Source organism: Amborella trichopoda, chromosome 2, assembly GCF_054954075.1.
Source record: "Amborella trichopoda isolate Santa Cruz 75 chromosome 2, AtrichopodaSantaCruz75HAP2 v2.0, whole genome shotgun sequence".
Lineage (NCBI taxonomy): Eukaryota > Viridiplantae > Streptophyta > Magnoliopsida > Amborellales > Amborellaceae > Amborella > Amborella trichopoda.
The window spans coordinates 5686339-5704534 of NC_142337.1; the positions used below are offsets into that span (position 1 = coordinate 5686339).

General features: G+C 36.1%; 1 protein-coding gene across 3 annotated transcripts; it reads right to left on the reverse strand.

Annotated features, from left to right (window-relative positions):
- Positions 1-613: 613 nt before the first annotated feature.
- LOC18443109 (protein indeterminate-domain 4, chloroplastic) lies at positions 614-10217 on the reverse strand. 3 transcript variants are annotated; one of them, XR_016048943.1, is made up of 5 exons: positions 9669-10217; positions 9001-9397; positions 6469-7678; positions 6061-6189; positions 614-1014 (listed from the first exon to the last, which is right to left on the reverse strand). XR_016048943.1 is itself a non-coding variant. In XM_006853308.4 (4 exons), exons 1-3 carry the CDS (start codon positions 9853-9855, stop codon positions 6511-6513), a joined length of 1752 nt encoding a protein of 583 aa, XP_006853370.1. In that variant the 5' UTR covers positions 9856-10217; the 3' UTR covers positions 614-1014; positions 6469-6510. The 3 variants fall into 3 exon arrangements, 2 of the variants coding, with proteins under 2 accessions (XP_006853370.1, XP_088713709.1); XM_006853308.4 differs by lacking the exon at positions 6061-6189; XM_088857583.1 differs by lacking the exons at positions 6061-6189; positions 9001-9397; positions 9669-10217 and adding an exon at positions 8112-8830.
- Positions 10218-18196: the final 7979 nt, after the last annotated feature.

An 18196-nucleotide genomic window follows, 5' to 3' on the forward strand; every position in this document is an offset into this window, starting at 1 on the left:
AATGGGGGACACAATTTGACTCGTTTTAAATCCATTCAATAACCATGCTTCATTGGCTAAGTTGAAGGGATTAGCACATGCTAGCACTCCTGTTTATCCATAAATAGTGTGGAGATGGCCAAAATCACCAAGGAGGTTGAACAACTATCTTGTTTCATTCAGTACATGGTTTTGAATTTACTTTAAACATGCAGAAAAGAGAATCAAGGAAAGATAAATTGGAAATATAAGCAAATTTAATTGGTAAGTACATGGAAATTAAACCCTTGGATGAACGTCCTATGGAGTAGAGATATCTGGATGAATTCTCAGGAGCTCTCCAGGAACTATTTCTCTTAGTCATAACAGAATCCGGTAATCCGGTAATAATGTTGTAAATTCATATGACTTAATGATACACAATGATTTTTCTTCTTAGGGTGCCCTTTTTAAAAGGTGCTAGGTTAGCTTGTTTGGGATTTTCTAGACAGACTTTAAGAGTTCAAACCCTTAGCCTCCTTCACCTAAACTGATATGTCTACCATTGAGCATTGAGCTGAAGTCTGAGAAATGCCTATTTTCCTTCTTTACCTTTAAGGATGTCTCAAAAAAAAAAACATATCACCACAATATATAACAAAAATTGCATGACTTTTATATGCTACTAAATTTCAAGACTCACTAGTGATATAAAGAAACAGTTGTTGAGACCTTGCACTTTTACCTCCTCAAGAGGTAAAGGAAAGGATCCTTTAAACCAAGTATATCCTCAACAAAGATGTGGGCACCAAAAATCTGATCAAGTAAAAGTACCTATGTGGTTTTAATCTGACCTTAAAGCAACAAATTGTTTATTGCATTACAACAACAAAAGTAATGTTGAAAGTTCTCACGAACGGCTTTTGAAGCAACTAGCCTTTACCAATCATTTCTAGCAAAGTTGATGAATCTTGCACTTCACAAATGGAGGTCCTTTGTATGTGTCACTTGACTCAAGGGCACCATGGTAGGGGTCATGCCTTACACCTCTCTTACCTAACAATAAACACATAAGAAAATCCAGAAAACATAACAGGTCTCCTTACACTGAAGTAAATGACAGGTATTCATGCATTTGTCAATCATAATAGTCTTCATAGAAATTAAGATCCATACATGACTAAGGTGTTTGCGCACGTGTTTCAAGTATATAAATATTCAAAACATACAGTAACACAGTTTATCTAGTTTATCTTTGGTACAAAAGGTCCGGTATCACCTCTAGCCACTAGATTCGATATTGGTTCGCTGGAGTCTGCCATTGGCCAAGCTCAAATTTCGAGAGAATTTTCTCAAATGTTTTGCTGAGAAGAGGTCATCGGATTTCACATCTGATGGCTTGAGGTAAATGTGGCTTTCTTTTACCAAAGATAAACAATTTCTATAAAATAAATGTTCGTATTTGTGTATTCACATGCGTACATACATTTGTGTTTTTGTACGAGAATGTACATGTGCCCATCCTTCACTCTTCACAAAACAAGGAAAATAAGAAAATGTCCCTTAACTTATCGTCTTCAGCACAACTAAATGATCCTCGGATTGTATGAAGCACTACTCATGCTTTTACTTGAATACTTAATATATGACAAAGGCTATATAAACTATTGCCGTGTCACTTGTTACAAATACAATCAGCAGGTATTAGTAGAAATTTGGTTGCATAACTACTGACGACTTAGCTAGCATACCTTTGTCATTGCTTTCTCAAATAAAAAGTTCATCAATTTTGAAGTGGATTTCATATTTTCTCTTTTAAAGGGAAAGAATACATAGACATGGCAGACATGCACACAACATATATATGCACCAATAGTTTTGATAAAAGAGAGATTATTTGTTAACTAGTTGCTAGAATGTCCTTCAAAAACAATGCTCTACAATTACAATATTAAAACATTAAATATCTCATAATTTCTACAACCAAGCATTGGAAAGGAGTCAATCCACTTAAATTGTGTTCAAATAAAGTGGATTCTAAACAATTGGATACTTGTATATCAAAACCCTAAATAGATTTAAAATTACAATTTGAGCAAACTTATGGGCACCGGCAACCATAGGCAAATGGCCAAAAATAGCTTTATAATTGATAGTATTTTTCTAAAGGAAATAACAAGAGCTATAGAAAAGTAATTCACACTCATGAATTTATTTTAACTTTTTGGCAATTAAGTTTGAATATCTAAATTTGATCCAAAAACAATCAAAGCATATCAGATATTTAGGTAAAATGATCATAACTTATTGAGTTTGATGCTACCGGCAATATTATATTTCCTTAGTTCTTTTTAAAATGACATGTTTTCTCAAAGGATCATGAATTTTTTGAAGTTGTGTTGTTTCCCTTTACTTTCATAAATATGCTCTAGTCTTGGTTTCTTCATTTTTTACTGTATTTCTTGCTATCTTTGAAAAGTTCTCTCCCTATATTTCTTCACTTCCACATTCTTCAATATAATGCTACAATCTTTGATGCTACACTTTGTCTTTGTTAATTTTTTGTGCGATGTATATGCTACCAATTAGTATCATATGGCTTTAGCTTTTTACAATAACAAGCTGAATATGGATCCTAAAATATGTGTGAAAGTTAAAAACAAATTGCAAATGAAGAGTAGTAACAATAAACATTTGATAAGCGATATGCTAGGTTTATTTGATGATGAAAACCATTTTAGACTTCATGATGAGAGTTTCAGTCACAACTGGTGCAGTAATATTTAATACTGCATTTTTTAGAAGCTTTGTTATTTATCCCTGTAGGTTTCACATAATATGCTACAAGTTAAGAGATAAAATTTAGATGTTCTCCATGGTGGATAAAAAATGTCTGCATATTTATGTGTTTTAATTCATGTGGAGCCCTTCTGGGTTGCTCATGATTGGAAATATATAAAGCTTCTTTATGATTTTTTATGGCTAAATGTCTAAAATATGTCCAGGGATTCAAATTTTGTTTGCAAACGAGTGACAAGCTTTCCTCGAAGATCTTATTACAATGTAACTTAAAATGGTTCAAAAGATTTTATCAACACTTTAAGTTTCACAATTATGTATTACCACATTTCCGAATATTAGTTTAAGAAATAGAAAGTTTACTGCTGGTACACAAAAGCCAAGATCATCCCTAGCCATTAGATGTGAAATCAATCAACTAGGGGTGGCTCATTGGTTGTGTTCAAAGTCAAAAAAAAAATTCTTGGACTTTATGTGGAGAAGTGACATACCTAGCTGATTCTGACATTCTTGTACTAAAAGTAAATGGTTTTATAACAGGGTGTGGTTCGTAAAAAGGGTCAACCTTAAACAATCCAAATAAGGTGTAATTCCAAAGGCCTTCGAGAGATGTAATTTTGGTATCGAAAATTTTAATGATGACTTGAAATTCTATCTAACATCTAATTATGAAATTTAAAACTCAACGAATGATGCAGATCTACAAATACATGAAAATCTTGTGAATGGATGGTCAAGATAATGCATTACAAGACATACCATTTTTTGGACTTTAAATTTATTTTTTTCTCACATCCATACATCTCAAGGTTGAGATGATTAATTAGAGCGTTTTAGCATTGGAATAACCATTTTCAATAAATAAATTTGCGTGCCTTTCGTCTACAGTATAAGGTTCCAACCTTATATGAACTTTTCCCTTTATAATATACAATCCCATAAATATGAACTAACAGACAAACGATATCCCTATGTATCTTTACATGTGAATATCAACAACTCCATATGCATGGTATGTGCAACATACAATTAAATGCACATGTGTATGTAACTGAATTATGTATGCACATTTACATCTATATATAAGAACGTATATGTTTCTATGCATGCATGTGTACCTAATTTGTGTGTACATGAACTTTTCACACTTAAATGGTAAATTTGAAGATGCTACTTGGGTTTTTGGGCCATTATTCTAAGTCTATATAATGTTATGAAGTAGGACAAGCAATCTGAGATCCATAGGTATATAATTTGAGGTTTGAATGAAGACATGTACAAACTATACAAGGAGTATATTTGATCATCTTGCAAATAGAGAAGCAAAAGAAATTGCAAATAGAATATGGTTACTCTTGGAATGGAGCTTGCACAGACAATTTGGATAAGACTAATGCAGGTTCATCTGGAAGATATAATCCAGTGAGCGATGATCTCTCCCACTGTTTTTCTTCCATCTTAGTGTGAGATCCAAGTTTCTTAAGGTTTGAGGCCTTCCTTAACGCTCTTTTATCCATTTTAGAAAAGAAAAAGTAGAACGCTCTCTCTATGATATTGGCACAAATCTGAGCGTAAACAAAACTACAAACAAAAATCTACACATGCATGCAATGTGTGTGCGTGTTTGTATATATAAGTCATCTGAGGGCCTATAGAACAATATAGGCTTAATGGCCTAGATTGAAGCCACGAAAATGAACAACCAGAGTTATGTATAGGTTTTTCTTTAAAAAAAAAGAAAAAAAAAAAAGAGAAATCGGACTTCTATCAACCCCAGATTATGTCTCTTATCTAGCACATTAATTTCTTGATTGATTGAATGAAAAACAAGATAGTATGATTCTCTATTCCTGTCAATGTAATCAACCATTTCAAATGGTTCACTTGATTCTTCTTTCTGCTTGCTACCTTTTCGGAATCCTCCATTGCCATTTGACTCTCTCCTCTATAAGAATTTTATAACACCACGTATCTCCTTATGAATCTTGAATGTATGGTATTGTTCAACATCTTACAACAATAAAATGTGTGGTTATAAATTGATCTCAGACTTTTTCCTTTGACTCTCTCTTATGAGTTAGGCTAGTTAGCATACCCCACAAAATAAAATATAATAATAATAATAATAATAATAATAATAATAATAATAATAATAATAATAATAATAATAATAATAATAATAATAATAATAATAATAATAATAGTAATAATAATAGAGGAGGGAAATATAATAATGAATAAAGGAGTGACATTTAAAGTGTTTCCTACTCATTATTGAGAAATATTTAGAGTTGATTCAACTTTCACATAAGTAAACTTCATTATTGACACAAATTTCCTCATAGAAAGAAAAATTTAGTCGTCATTCAAGTCAACTTGGGAGCAACTTGTGCATACTTTTCAAAATGAAGGAAAAGACACGCATCATTTTTTATTGGGATGCGTTTTAGTTTTAGAGCCGCTTCCTTTTTTCGTTATTATTAATTATTATTTTATTACTATTATTATTAACAAAATTTTAGAAAATTTGTTGTCATGTATATGTATATATAATATCAATGTGAATACTAGAAATAAACAAAAATGATTTCCTTTTTACTCCAAGTAGAAAAATGTAGTTAAAGTGAAGTATGTTCTAATCTAGAAAGAAATTATTGTGTTCCATTATTTTATTTTATTTTATTTTAGTTTATTTTTGTATTTATATTGGTTTGTGGTATTGTACTGCAACGGTCATTGGTGTGTTGAAATTTTGTCATGTTTGACTGTGTAAGATTTTTTGGCTGTTTTATTGCATAATTTCCACAAAAGAGAGAGAAGGTTAAGGGTAGTATTATAGGATGGTAGAATAGTAGAGAGAGAGAGAGAGAGGTGAGAGAAAGGGAGATAGGTTTGGGGGTTGTTTCAGTAAGTTAGAATGGTAATAGTTGTAGTGGAGAGAGAATGGGAAGGTGGAATGCACGTTGTGGTTGTAGAGAGAGAAAGAGAGTTGTAGAGAGAGAAAGATAGTTTTAGAGAGAGAGAGAGAGAGAAGGGGGTGGGGGCTATTTTAGGGTGTTAGCATTGTAATCCACGCTCTTGCATGTATTTCCTCACCTTGAAAAGGCTCAACAACCCTTGCTTTTCATTGGTCTAGCCGATGAACATGCAAACACACGTAAAGAATGTGAAAAGAAATCTACCACCTCTCTCTCTCTCTCTCTTTCTCTCTCTAGGATTGCAGCATTTTCAAAATACATTAAAGAGTCGGAACGAGTAGCTTCTTTAATGAGCAAGGTACTGAAGTGTCTGAAGTCTGTTTACCAAAGAATTGCCACCTTTTGAAGGACATATAATGTAGGACCTCCTTTTGCGCCCAACAAACGAAAGAGCAAATATTAGATAGGCATTTTGCACACACTACCACAGTCATAAGGCATGCATATCTCAGAACTGCATGAACAAGAAGAACATTAAAGCCATCCCCTAGAGAGAGAAAGAGAGAGGACAAAACCTGTGCTAGCATGTCTTAGAACTGGGGGGGTAAGAAGACAATGATAATATGAAAGAGAGAGAAAGACAGAGAGCGGCACACTGAAAGTGAAAACTAGAAAGCACTACTAAGAACAGCAAAGAGTAAAAACATAACAGTGGTTTAGAGAGAAAGAGAGAGAAAGAGAAGGAGAGAGAACTAAGCGAATTCATCTAGCTTAGCAAACAGGTTTAACATACCTTGGCTTAAATCTTATCTCGAGCGCACTCGATCCCGACCTCTCACTGCAAATTCTCACGTCTGTAAGACTTGAGGCCCGAATCAAGCGAAGCCATGGCTGCCTGATGATGGTCCCTCTGTGAAAGTCCTCTCCCCATGTTTCTAGCCATGTTCTCGACCCCTAAAAAGTCCCTTGTCAATCTGTCTCCTCCTCCTCCTCCTCCTCCTTCTTCGATTCTTGAACCCGAACCCACAACTCCATGCAAAAAGCCACCCTGGTGCAATCCATGAACACCTTGCATCATACCACTGAACCCACCATAATGGTTTTGCTGCTCATTCTCACTGTTGCTACAATCTCCTCCAAATGTAGCGGCACCACCGCCGAATATGCCGGTCCCTCCTCCCGCTAAAGAGTTCATAATGTCTTGTATTTGTGCCTCTTCTCCACTAAAATTAGTCCTCATTTGATGATCTAACCCTGAGACTAGCTCTGGTTTTTGTTGGTCTTGCCATGAAAGGCCCATTGTAGAAGAGAGATCAGGCTTTTGATGAGCATTAGTGTTTGACGGAGAGCTCAAACCTCTAAGTAAAGAAGCAGTGTTGGAGCTAGTAGTTGCACCCATTTGAGCAGCTTTCTGTAACAACGCCGTCGCCGACATTTGAGGGAGGCCATGACCGCTGTACAGAGATGAAACACCGCTATTCATTTGATCATTCGCCATAATTCCGAGCTGCTCCGACATCAAAATACTCGAACAATTCGGGTTATTATCACCGGAATTATTGTTATCCTCTCTGCTAGTGCTAGCTCCCATACTGCTATTCTTGTTTCCGGGATTCTGTAGAAAACCGTGTCGAGCTTGCTGTTGGAAATCCGGCGAGCTCCCAGCAAGGATTCCGGCCAGGTTGCCAGAATCTTGCAGGTGGAGGCCGAAGAAACTAGGGTTTGGTGGTGTCTGGAAATTAGGGTTTTGAGGTGGAGGCATGAGGTGGTCCATCTGAGAGTTCCCTGAAAGCCTCAGCAAATTAGGGTTTGGAGGTGGCCTCATAGCTGGGTTGTGAATTTGGTCCAATAAAGAAGCCATTTGAGAGCTTGGTTGATTTAGGGTTGAGTTTGAACCAGTGTACAGATGGCCACTGGCTGAGCTGAGGAAACCAGAGGGGAGCCTTGCACTCTCTTCAGCTAAAGCATCACAGAAGGCTCTATGTGTTATGAAGCTGTCCCTCCTGTAACAAAAAACCGACTTGCTTGAATCAGTAAAAATTCTACGAGTTTTTGGCTCTCTCTCTCAAAATTATGACACACCATGTGGAGTTTTTGCAGGTTGGGGTAAGCTTTGTCTCTCATCTCTCATAACTTTCTCTCTCATCAGATTGTTCAAACTATGACACCCCATATGTTGATTTTGTGAGTTGGGGTCATCTCTCCTCTCTCTTCATGGGGTTCAAACTATGACAGTCAACATGCAGATTACATATGATATTGATATGGAATTTTTGCAGGTTGGGGTAAGGTTTTACTCTTATCAGATAATTCATCGTATGATAGTACCGATATAGAATTTTTGGGGTATCAGAATGAATAATTCTGATTTAGCCTCTTCTTTTGGTTTTTTTCTTTGTTTATTTCCTGTGTTTTGTTTTGGGGTTTCATTCTCACCGTGGAAATCAGTTTCTGTCTCATGGCAACACGTGAACTGAGGAGAGAGAGGTTGGGCGATTGTTCCGATGCACTAGTTTTACTGTGTGTCGTATTGCCACCAGTGGTTTGAAAAGATTAAAGTTCCAGCAAAAAAATTCCAGCCAAAAGAGAGAGAGAAAGAGAAGAGAGAGAAAGAGAGAAGAGAGAGAGTTAGAGAGAGATGGGAGATGATAGAGAGATTAGAGAGTGTGATAGGAAAGGAGGAAGGGAAAGGTAGAGAGATGATGTGAAAGAGAATAGAGAGAAAGAGAGAAGCAAGTAGTAGAGAGAGAAGTAGGAGAAGAGAGGGCACAGAGGTGAGTAGAGAGAGGCTGGAGAAAGTAGTAGAGAGAGAAGTAGGAGAGGAGAGGGCACAGAGGTGAGTAGAGAGAGGCTGGAGAGAGAGAGAAGCCAGAAGAGAGAAGAGGAAGAGAGAAGCAAGAAGAGAGTAGAGAGAGAAGAGGAAGAGAGAAGCAAGAAGTGAGTAGTGAGAGAGAATTAAGAGAGTAGAAAGAGGGCACAGAGGTGAGTAGAGAGAGGTCGGAGAGAGGCAAGTAAGAAAGAAAGGAAGAAGAGAGAGAAGCAAGAAAGAGAAACTAGAGAGAGACTCAAGTAAGGAGAGAGAGAGAGGAGGAAAGGCAAGTGAAGAGAGAGAAAATCTCTTCACAGGAAGACTGTCACGGACATGTATAGACTGTGAGAGATTCCAATCCAAAAACCATGTAAAAACAGAGAGAGCTAGAGAGAGAAAGAGAGAGGCGACAATGGGCGAAAAAGTACAATGGGTTTTTTTTGGTTCCATTCATTTGTTTAATGATGGCAAATGGCTTTTTGGATGCTTTCTCTCTCTCTACCTAGGGTTTTTTACCTGGAGAATAGAGTTCCACAGTCGCATCTATATTCCCTAGTTCCACAGGTCTTAGAGTGAGCCTTCCAATCTGATTGCACTGCATATTTCTTTGAGCATTTCTCACACTTCCACTTCTTCTCTCCATGCTTCCTGCTGAAATGCTTCTTAATCCCTGTTAAATCACCAAGAGCTCTTGATGGGTCATGGTGCACACAGGTTGGTTCAGGGCAAAGGTAAACCTTTCTTCTCACTTCTTTTGTCGACTTTTGCCTCAGCTTCCATGGCAGATTGTGGCCTCTCCTATGGAGTTGCAGGTTTTGCTCTCTCTGAAACCCTTTGTTGCAGACCTCGCATATGAACCTGTTTGTCGCCATTAGCGTCTTCGGAGATAGCGCTATCACTTCTGCATCAGGGTCTGTAACACAGAGAGAGATAGAGAGAGAAGCCATTAAGAAAAAAAAGAGAAATTATTGCTCAAAAGCCATCTTCAATTCACAAGAAAGAGAAAGACTGAGACTAATTCTTGCGCTTCTTGAAAATTACTTCTGTCCTCTCTCTCATAAAAAGGAAGATTGATTCATCTCTCTCTACAACCCAACTCCCCTTTCTCTCTCTATCGATCCTCTATGCTTCTCTCTCTACCTGAACCCCCTTTTTCTCTCTCTAGGTGTTCGGGATGTACTTGCCTGGTGTCCCCGGGAGGTTTCTCTTCTTCTTTTGAACTGTGCTTTGTGATGAAGAATTGACAGGAGCTGAGCCACCTGGTGGTGGCGGCGGCGGCTGAATAGCTTCCGGCAGCCTCTGCGGGGGCATGGAGATCCGATCTTCTTCTCTTATCGTATTGAAATACGGCGGCTTCGCAGAACCAGCCATCTTCTTGTTTTGCCCTAATCTTGACCAGAACTCAGTGTTGCTTCTCTCTCATACACCACGGCTCAATTCTTCTAGCTCTTGCCCTTTTGCTCCCAATCTAACTTATGGGTCTTTATCTCTCTAACTCTAACTCTAGCTTTTGGGTCTTGGGCTCCAATCTAAAAAATGGGGTTTTCTCTCTCTAAACTGCACTTCATTCCTTGAGCAATACCAACCACTGATTCTCACCTCAACCACACAATCCCTTGCCTATAACCAGCAAATGATATAAAAAAAAAAAAAAAAAGGAATAAATAAACCCCACCATATTCATATTTTCATAATACAAACCCCCATAGATTCTTTATTCCCATGCCTTGTGTTCTCCTCCTCCTCTCTCTTCAAAAGCTTCTCTCTCCCCCCTACAGTGAATGTTTTGCTTGATTTGATTTGCTGGTTACTGGTTTTTCTCTTCCAAGGGTCTTACCCCTTTCTCTCACCTCTCTTTTAGAGAGAGAAAATACAAAGGAATTATTAATTGAGGGTCTCTTTTAAGCGTTCATGCTCCCCTCACGCAGTTTGTTGTGTCCTCATATGGCCAAGGGTTGGGGCCACCGACCTGTAGCCCTTACCCTCTCCCCTCAAAAAAATATCATTTCTTATCTACCATGTGGCGACAGGCAATATTTTCGTCCTATACTAAAAAGAATATTTCCCAACCCCTATTTTTAACCTTCCCTTCTTTCTCTCTCTCTCTACCTTACCTCTTTCTTTCTCTCTCTACCCTACCCCTCTCTCTCTCTCTCTCTCTTAAAAGCTCATGCCCTTATTATCTCACTAGTAATCTCGACAACATTTACACGCAAAAGAACACCTTGGTTTCCTTAATGGGCAAATTTGCTCCTAAAATCACGACCCCCACACTTTCTCACACATCCTAAGTGGGGATAGGAAGATTGATGATATTTAAGAAGAGAGAGAAAGTTGGCATATGTTGCATTGAGAGATAGAAAGATGGCACGTTATGAGAAAAATCAAGCGGTTTAAATTCTAAGTGCCCGGTTAGTCGGGTCGAACCAGGTGCATTGGTTCTAGTTTCGATCGGTTTTAGTGAATTGGCAAGAGATTTTAAAAGAAATTTAAAACAATTATATAAAATCTCAAAATCGGTTCTGTAATGTATTCATTTTGGTTGGAAAATTTTTTGGCTATTAAAACTTATTTTCATATTTTTCTATTTTTTAAAAAAAAATTCAAAAATATTCAAGGCACTGATTCTTTTAAATCAATTTTTTTTATAATTTTCAACTTCATTTGAACGTGTTTTATTTAATCATATTTGAAATATATTTTTTATTTTTTTAACACTTTTTTATTCGCTCAGGACTTGCCCGATTAAGCAGATTGAATCGATCGGTTTATCAGTTAGGTTGATTGAGGCTTCCGGCCATATCAAGTTAGCCACTCCGATTCGATTGAGTTAGCCACTCCGATTCGATTTTTCCGAAAAATATATGGTATAGTTGAGAGAGAGAGATATGGTATAGTCAAGAGAGAGATGGTATAGTTGAGAGAGAGATGGTATAATTTAACATTCTCTGGAGAGAGAAAGTGTCCACCCGTGGGGAAAGCATTGTATCATTGCAAAGGGGTCATTATTGGATTTAGAAAAGAAAATTTCTCAAAGTTTGCAATAGATGGACATCGAATGGTACACGAGGATTTATGTGGGTACCAATTGGAGCTCCTTCATGCCTTGAAAATGACATAAAAAATCCCTAACTTTTTGTCAAATAACAACTGTGAGTTTCTTTATCTTTTTCCTTTCGGTGGGACAGAGGCCCACAAATTTCATCATCTTCCCCTTTTTTCCCTAAATTGATAACATTCTCCTCAGCCATTAAAGCCTGGTCAGGGGCAAAAGAGACATTCGTCAGAACCCCACAGAAAGAGTATCTAGTTTTGAATTTTTTTTCCCATATAGATTGAGCATTTTCCAATTCCACAGTTCAATCAATGGTTATGTGTAGGTACCTTTTGGGCTCTTTTATCCATTTTAGAAATGGTAGGCACATTTTAGTTGTTTATGGAGATGGTAAGGGCCAATTTAGCTGATGTTTCTAGTAAAAATACTTTTTACTCTCTCTAATATGGTAGAGAGTGAGGATATTCCATTTTTGTGTAAATTATAGAGTCAAGTATAATTTCATTTTGAGAAAGAGAAAATAAATGAAAGAGAGGATTTGCTACTTTGGGGTTTTTAGGGGAGAATTTACTTTTGTATAAAATTAAGCTCCTCTATGATTTCGAAAAAGATAGTATATGATGGGTCTAGTATAAGCTAGATGGCTCAGATTTATTTTTCATTGTTTTATATAAATGTTTTAAGAGACCTGCACTTTATATTGGTGTAAAAAAAAATATAAAAATAAAAATATGCTTAATAAGCGACGTAGATTCCTTCATTCAGACTAGTGATCGTTGGCCACCTAGATCACTTAATCTCGGACAACCGGCCTATAGCATTTTATAGGTCGGCGCTCATGAACTCCTCATCCCTTATTTTTCAGTGAGAGAGAGAGGATCATGTAAAATGGGATTTATACCTTTACTTTGATAGAATTAAGGATAATTTACTGAGAGATGAGAGAGAGAGAGAGAGGGAGATTATTTACAATTAGATTTGAAAGGGAACTTGTGTTTGAGAGACTTTTAGTGGGGGGTGGGGTAGAGGAGGAATTGGCTTTGAAAGGGAAGTTTTACTTCCTTAAAATTATTATAACTTACTCTTAAAGAGAGAGAGAGAGAGAGAGAGTTTTTTACAATTTGAATTGAAAGGGAAGTTAGGGTTGAGAGAGGGGGGAATTGGTTCTGAAAGGGAAGTTTCATTTCTCTATAGAAGAGAATTAACACAATTTACTCTTGGAAGAGAGAGAAAGAAGAGAGAGAGAGAGGACATTGTGGTCCACACACGGTAAGAATGATGGTCCACCCGGCTGGGGTCACAGTGGTGGACTCCCGGGACTTTTTAGGTCCCAACATGGACTACAGGTTTTATCTAATCTCTAAAGCCCACATCAATATGTCATTCCATGAGATGTTGAGGGCAGCCGCCACAAAATTATGCGGATGAGCATGGAATTCAGTGGGTAAGACTCTCATGTCAAAACAGTCAGCTTTCACGTCTACCCCTCCCGTTTTTTAATCTCCCTCTCTCTCTCTCTTTCTCTTTCTCTCTCTCTCTCTCTCTCTCCCCTCTCTTTCTCACTTTTTCATTTTCACAACTGTTTAATCGCAGACCACTCGTTTGTTATTTTTCGCTAAAGCCAATCTTAAACTACTCACTTAAAAATAAAAATAAAACTAAAAATAAAAAGAGTCAAACTAGTTATCTACTATTAGGGAAATAAACCCATGGAAAAGTATTTGATGAGTTGGCCGGCGTACCCACCTTTGCGTTTCACGTTCCAAATCACTGAAAATTCATTTGTCTTCGACCTGTGAATTTAGAGTTATAAAAAAAAGATAAAAACAAATACATGCATGATATTGGAAGAATTAAAAAAAAGTAAAAGTAAATCATTTTTAATGCTCAAATTTTGGCTTTTTCTTTTTTCAGGTCTATTATCGTGGTGGTCATGATGATTGGCACATAAAATTCCAAATTTCATATCCAAGATGAAGTTTGAGACCGTGTACTCATTGTAAGAGGTACATTCTAAGATGCACCTAAATCCTTCCTTTTTTTAGATTAGTCACACTCATCTAAATCGTTGCTTTTGAGTGTTTAGATTAGCTAGGCTCATCTAGAGGGTCCATTTTAGTAGATGACAACCAGACTGAATTGATGGTCTGACATTTGGATCGCCGACTAGTACTTTAGCCAGTCTGATCTAAAAACAAAAACTAGACTTGGTCGAAAACTAATCAAAATCAGTATTTTGACCAGTTTTGGCCAGTCGGACCAGTATGTTTTACCAATTCGACTAGTTAAATGAAGTTAGCAAATTTTTTTAATATGTTTTATATTTTAAACTTTTATATCAAATTTTGTTTTATTTTTTTTTTTAAATCTGATCCAACTGATTTGACCAATGATTTAACCAATTTTAACTAAACCAAACGTCTCATCAGTTTAGTGACCTATTCGATCTTAATAGATTGATCTCAACCATGTAGGCCGCAAATGGATATGAATTGTATTTTCACCATCATGCCCACGTTCATTTATTAGATGATCTAGGCAGTGAATCGTAACCTAGACATAGTGGAGGCAATGGGGCGATCAGACCCAGTCGGTCCGGCCCTTAAAAACTAGGGCTTAGGCAACAAAATGCAGCTCAATGGTTGGGCCACCACAACCCAAGGGCGAGACCGGTTTCGCCTGGCCCAACCCAACCCTTTTTTTTCCCTATGTTTTTTCTTCTTCTTCTTCTTTTTCCTTTGATTCTATTTGACGTAGCTCCACTTAGCCCGGCCTTAATAAGGCTAGGGGTCGGGCCTCTTCAGGCCAGCCCTATAGGGATCGTGGTAGGCTAGGGCCATGGTTGGCTCAGCCCAAGGTGAAAGCAGTGTCAGCCCTACCTAGATAAGTACATGCTTCATCTGAGCACCGTTGAGCAGCCATGCAAACGGGTTGAGCTTAGGCCAGGATCTAGATTGGGTTCAATCCAACTCGGCCCGACCAAAAACTGAAAGAATAAACGAAATACTATGCAGATAAGTAAATGTTCAATTTTCTATCTAGAAACCAACCCTAATCTCTATATCTCTTTGTATTCATAGATCATAAAAAGCCCAAATTACCCAATTTGACAATAAGAAATTTTATGTGTCAATTGGAAACTCAATATTTTCTTCAAGAATTTATCCAAAAGAATCTTAAGAGAACAGAACTTTTCTACAAACAAAAAATATTTAAAATCTTGAAAAACTACGACAAAGATCTTGAGAATATACCACAAGAATATCATGAGGAATTAAAATCATGCAAGATTTTCACAATTTAAAAAAATTAATAAATAACTGAAATTTCTGAAAAATCAGGTTATTTTTGTCAAATATACCACAAAAATATCATGAGGAATTAAAATCAAGCAAGATTTTCTAAAAAAAAAAATGAAAAGTTTTCAAAAACTCATGTTATTTCGGTCTATATGCGGCGGCGCGGTAGGCATCCTTAGGCCCTTTGACCAAGCTACCCCTGTTTTATGAGTAGATCACTTTTTAACCTTTAAACTTTAAAGAGAGAGAGAAATGGAATCATATTAGAAAAGTGGGCCGTGAAATGAAATTGAGGAAAGCTTTGCTTCGACTTGGGCAGGAAAAGGAGTACGATGTATGATGCCTCATTGACTCGGACACATTCACACACATATGTACTGCTGCTGCTTAATGCCACAAACAAAATTTTGTTGCAAAAAAATCAGTGACTTGCATTCAATTTCCATAGATCATGTTGAAAAGTTACATGATGCCAAAACTGAAGCTCTCTCTCTCTCTCTCTCTCTCTCTCATGAAAGAAGGTGACACTTCTCAAGTATCATCAAGGTGAAACAAATATTTACCGAAAAAAAGGTGAAACAAATTGTAAATGGACACCATTGTTTTCCAACGAAAATTGTTTCATGACCGTATTTCTACATTTGCGGTCCCCGAGGTATAAAACATGTATCTTTAAGATGGATGCAAATAGGGGGTCTATCTAAAAACGATTTGAAACTAATGGTCCAAAAGTTTTCTTAATAGAATTCTTATTTCTAATTTTCAATTCTTATTTTGTTTTTCATATTCATGATCTCCATGTCCTTAAAAATTAAGTCCAAAACTCCATCTCAAAAATAGATTTCTAAGAGGTAACTCTTTTCTACATAGACTCGTAAAAACCATTTCCTATAAATATAAGATTCAACTAGTGTTATTAAAATCAGACCAGCTACATAGACTTGTAGAAACCGTTTCCTATAAATATAGGATTCAACTAGTGTTATTAAAATCGGACCAGCTACATAGACTTGTAGAAACCGTTTCCTATAGATATAGGATTCAACTAGTGTTATTAAAATCGAACCGGTTGGAACCCTGGTGGTTAGAGGCGTAGGAGTCTCAAGATAACATCCCCCCATCCATTCTTAATGTTTAACTTATCAGAAATATATTTATCCTTATCGGATTGTCTGCTAAGGGCTCTATTGGAATGCCACTCGTAATCGGTTGGACCGGATTAAAAAAAAGAATATATATATATATATATATATATATATATATATATAATATGCAATATATTAGTTTTATAATATAAAATATAATGCAATAAAATTGTACAACTTTGTTCGCTAGTTTAATTGGCCACAACCCATTGGTCAGATCATTTAAACATTAACTTTGACTGATTTCTCACCAAATATGACCTCTTTTTTTTTTTTTTAATCAGACCTACCAAAGCACTAGCGGTCCAACTTGTCGTTATCGGATAGTCTACTTTGGACTTGATAGTTGTGATTCAAACTAGAGAATATGAATATTAGAAATGGCATTTAAATTTTAGGAGATAGCCAATCCCAAATAGTATGGGATAAGGCTTTAAAGAAGACGATGATGATATAAATTTTAAGAAAAATATTATCAAAATAGTTAAACCATATTAAAAAAATCAATGAGGTGGTTAAATCAACATTTTTACTAACAAAATGTTATTTTTTAAAAATCGTTTCAAGAATTTATTAAAATGCCTAAATTACCCTAGTCATGGTTGGTAACACTAAACTATATCATTCTGGTGATCTAATTAATCACTTGAGCTAAATTATCTAACATCGTTCTTTCCTCGTATTTTAAATATATAACATATTTTTTTGAAAAAAAACTTGTTCGAAGTTCGGAACAAGCAAAGACATTCTGGTAATTTGGTCCCAACCAAGACACCTAGCCAAAAGATTTAAAAACCCCTACTTATTATTGATTCCAAAATTGAAACCAGATTTTAAAAAAAAAAAAAAGTGGTCCAGTTGTGGAACCCAGAACAAGAATGATTGTTCAGGTCCTTTGTCTTAAGCAACATAACCAAATTATCAAAATACGCTCGGGGTTCCAACCCAGTATCGGCACAACTCCTGTATTTTTTTAAAAACCTCATTGAAGAGGTACCAAAGTCAAAAGATTTTCATAAAGTGACAATATTGTTGGTAAATTAGTAGATTTAACTACCTCATTCATTTTTTGAGGCGCTTGGACCATTTTAGTATTCTCTTCCCACAATTTTAATTCAATACATATTATACATTATCATGCCTTCAAACCTCAATTATGCCATTGAAAACAAGACACTGTTTGTTGGAATAACTAACAAATGGAGCCATGTGAGAACACTTTTATTAACTTCTAATCATATTAATCACAATATTCTTGTTTCTTTGTACTAGTGGCTCTATACCAAAAGCAAAAATGATCACTCAAGGATAGATAACACTGAGGATTTAATTGCAAACCAAACCCCCTGCAGTTCAAATGCTCTACAAGTTAGAAAAGCTTTTCACGGGTATCAACAAAGGTCTTGTAAACAATGTATCAGATTTGTTTTTGAGAAATTTATCAAAACACTTCTAAATTTTCAATAATTAATGGGTGCGGTTTTTATAGAGCCAAGGTTCTAACCAAACAAAGTAAAGCGCACCTTCAAATAGTATCGAGAAATGTGGTTTCAATACTATAAATCTTTGTGATAGCCTTAAAATATATTTTCATCTTTAATTATAAATAGTTTACCCTTTTTCACAATTATCACATATATTTTGATTGGTATTTCGAAACTAAACTAAAGACGCAAGTAAAATGTCAAACAGTTGATCTCCTATATGTATTTTTGATAAATGGGTAAAATTATGAAATTTATACTTTGGTTCAAAAGTTTGGTACTTTTACCACGAGGTCTCGCTCTCTTGAATTTTATTATTTTTTATAATTTTGCTCTCAGTTTGATGTTTTAAACATTTAACATCTTACTACTTCATATTATTATCTTTTTAACATTTGTAGGGCGGTTTGACGTCTAAAATATCAAAATGCCTCATTTTTAGGTGGCATGTTAACTGCAACATTGGATCGCCTTACATTTTTTCCCCATCTTTCTTTATAGGGTAATCCGAAGTTACAAACACCGGACTACCATTTTCTATAGTCTTTTATATTTTAATGGCTGAGCTTTCAAACATTGGAACACAGATACTTAGAAGAAAAAAGGTACTTCAAAAGTGGTGCAAAGTTCGAAAGCTCGGACCGCTACAATACAAAAAACAAAACAAAAAAACTATGAAACAGGGCGGTTCAATGTTTGTAACTTGGACCACCCCATAGAAAACTTTGG

What these genes read in the sequence shown, in the direction of transcription:
- LOC18443109 (XM_006853308.4), bottom strand. Translation starts at nt 9,855, where the DNA reads ATGGCTGGTTCTGCGAAGCCGCCGTATTTCAATACGATAAGAGAAGAA. An exon ending in AAACCTCCCGGGGACACCAG is followed by an intron (nt 9,398 to 9,668) that starts GCAAGTACATCC and finishes TCTGTGTTACAG; the next exon opens with ACCCTGATGCAGAAGTGATA. An exon ending in TGTGGAACTCTATTCTCCAG is followed by an intron (nt 7,679 to 9,000) that starts GTAAAAAACCCT and finishes TTTTTGTTACAG; the next exon opens with GAGGGACAGCTTCATAACAC.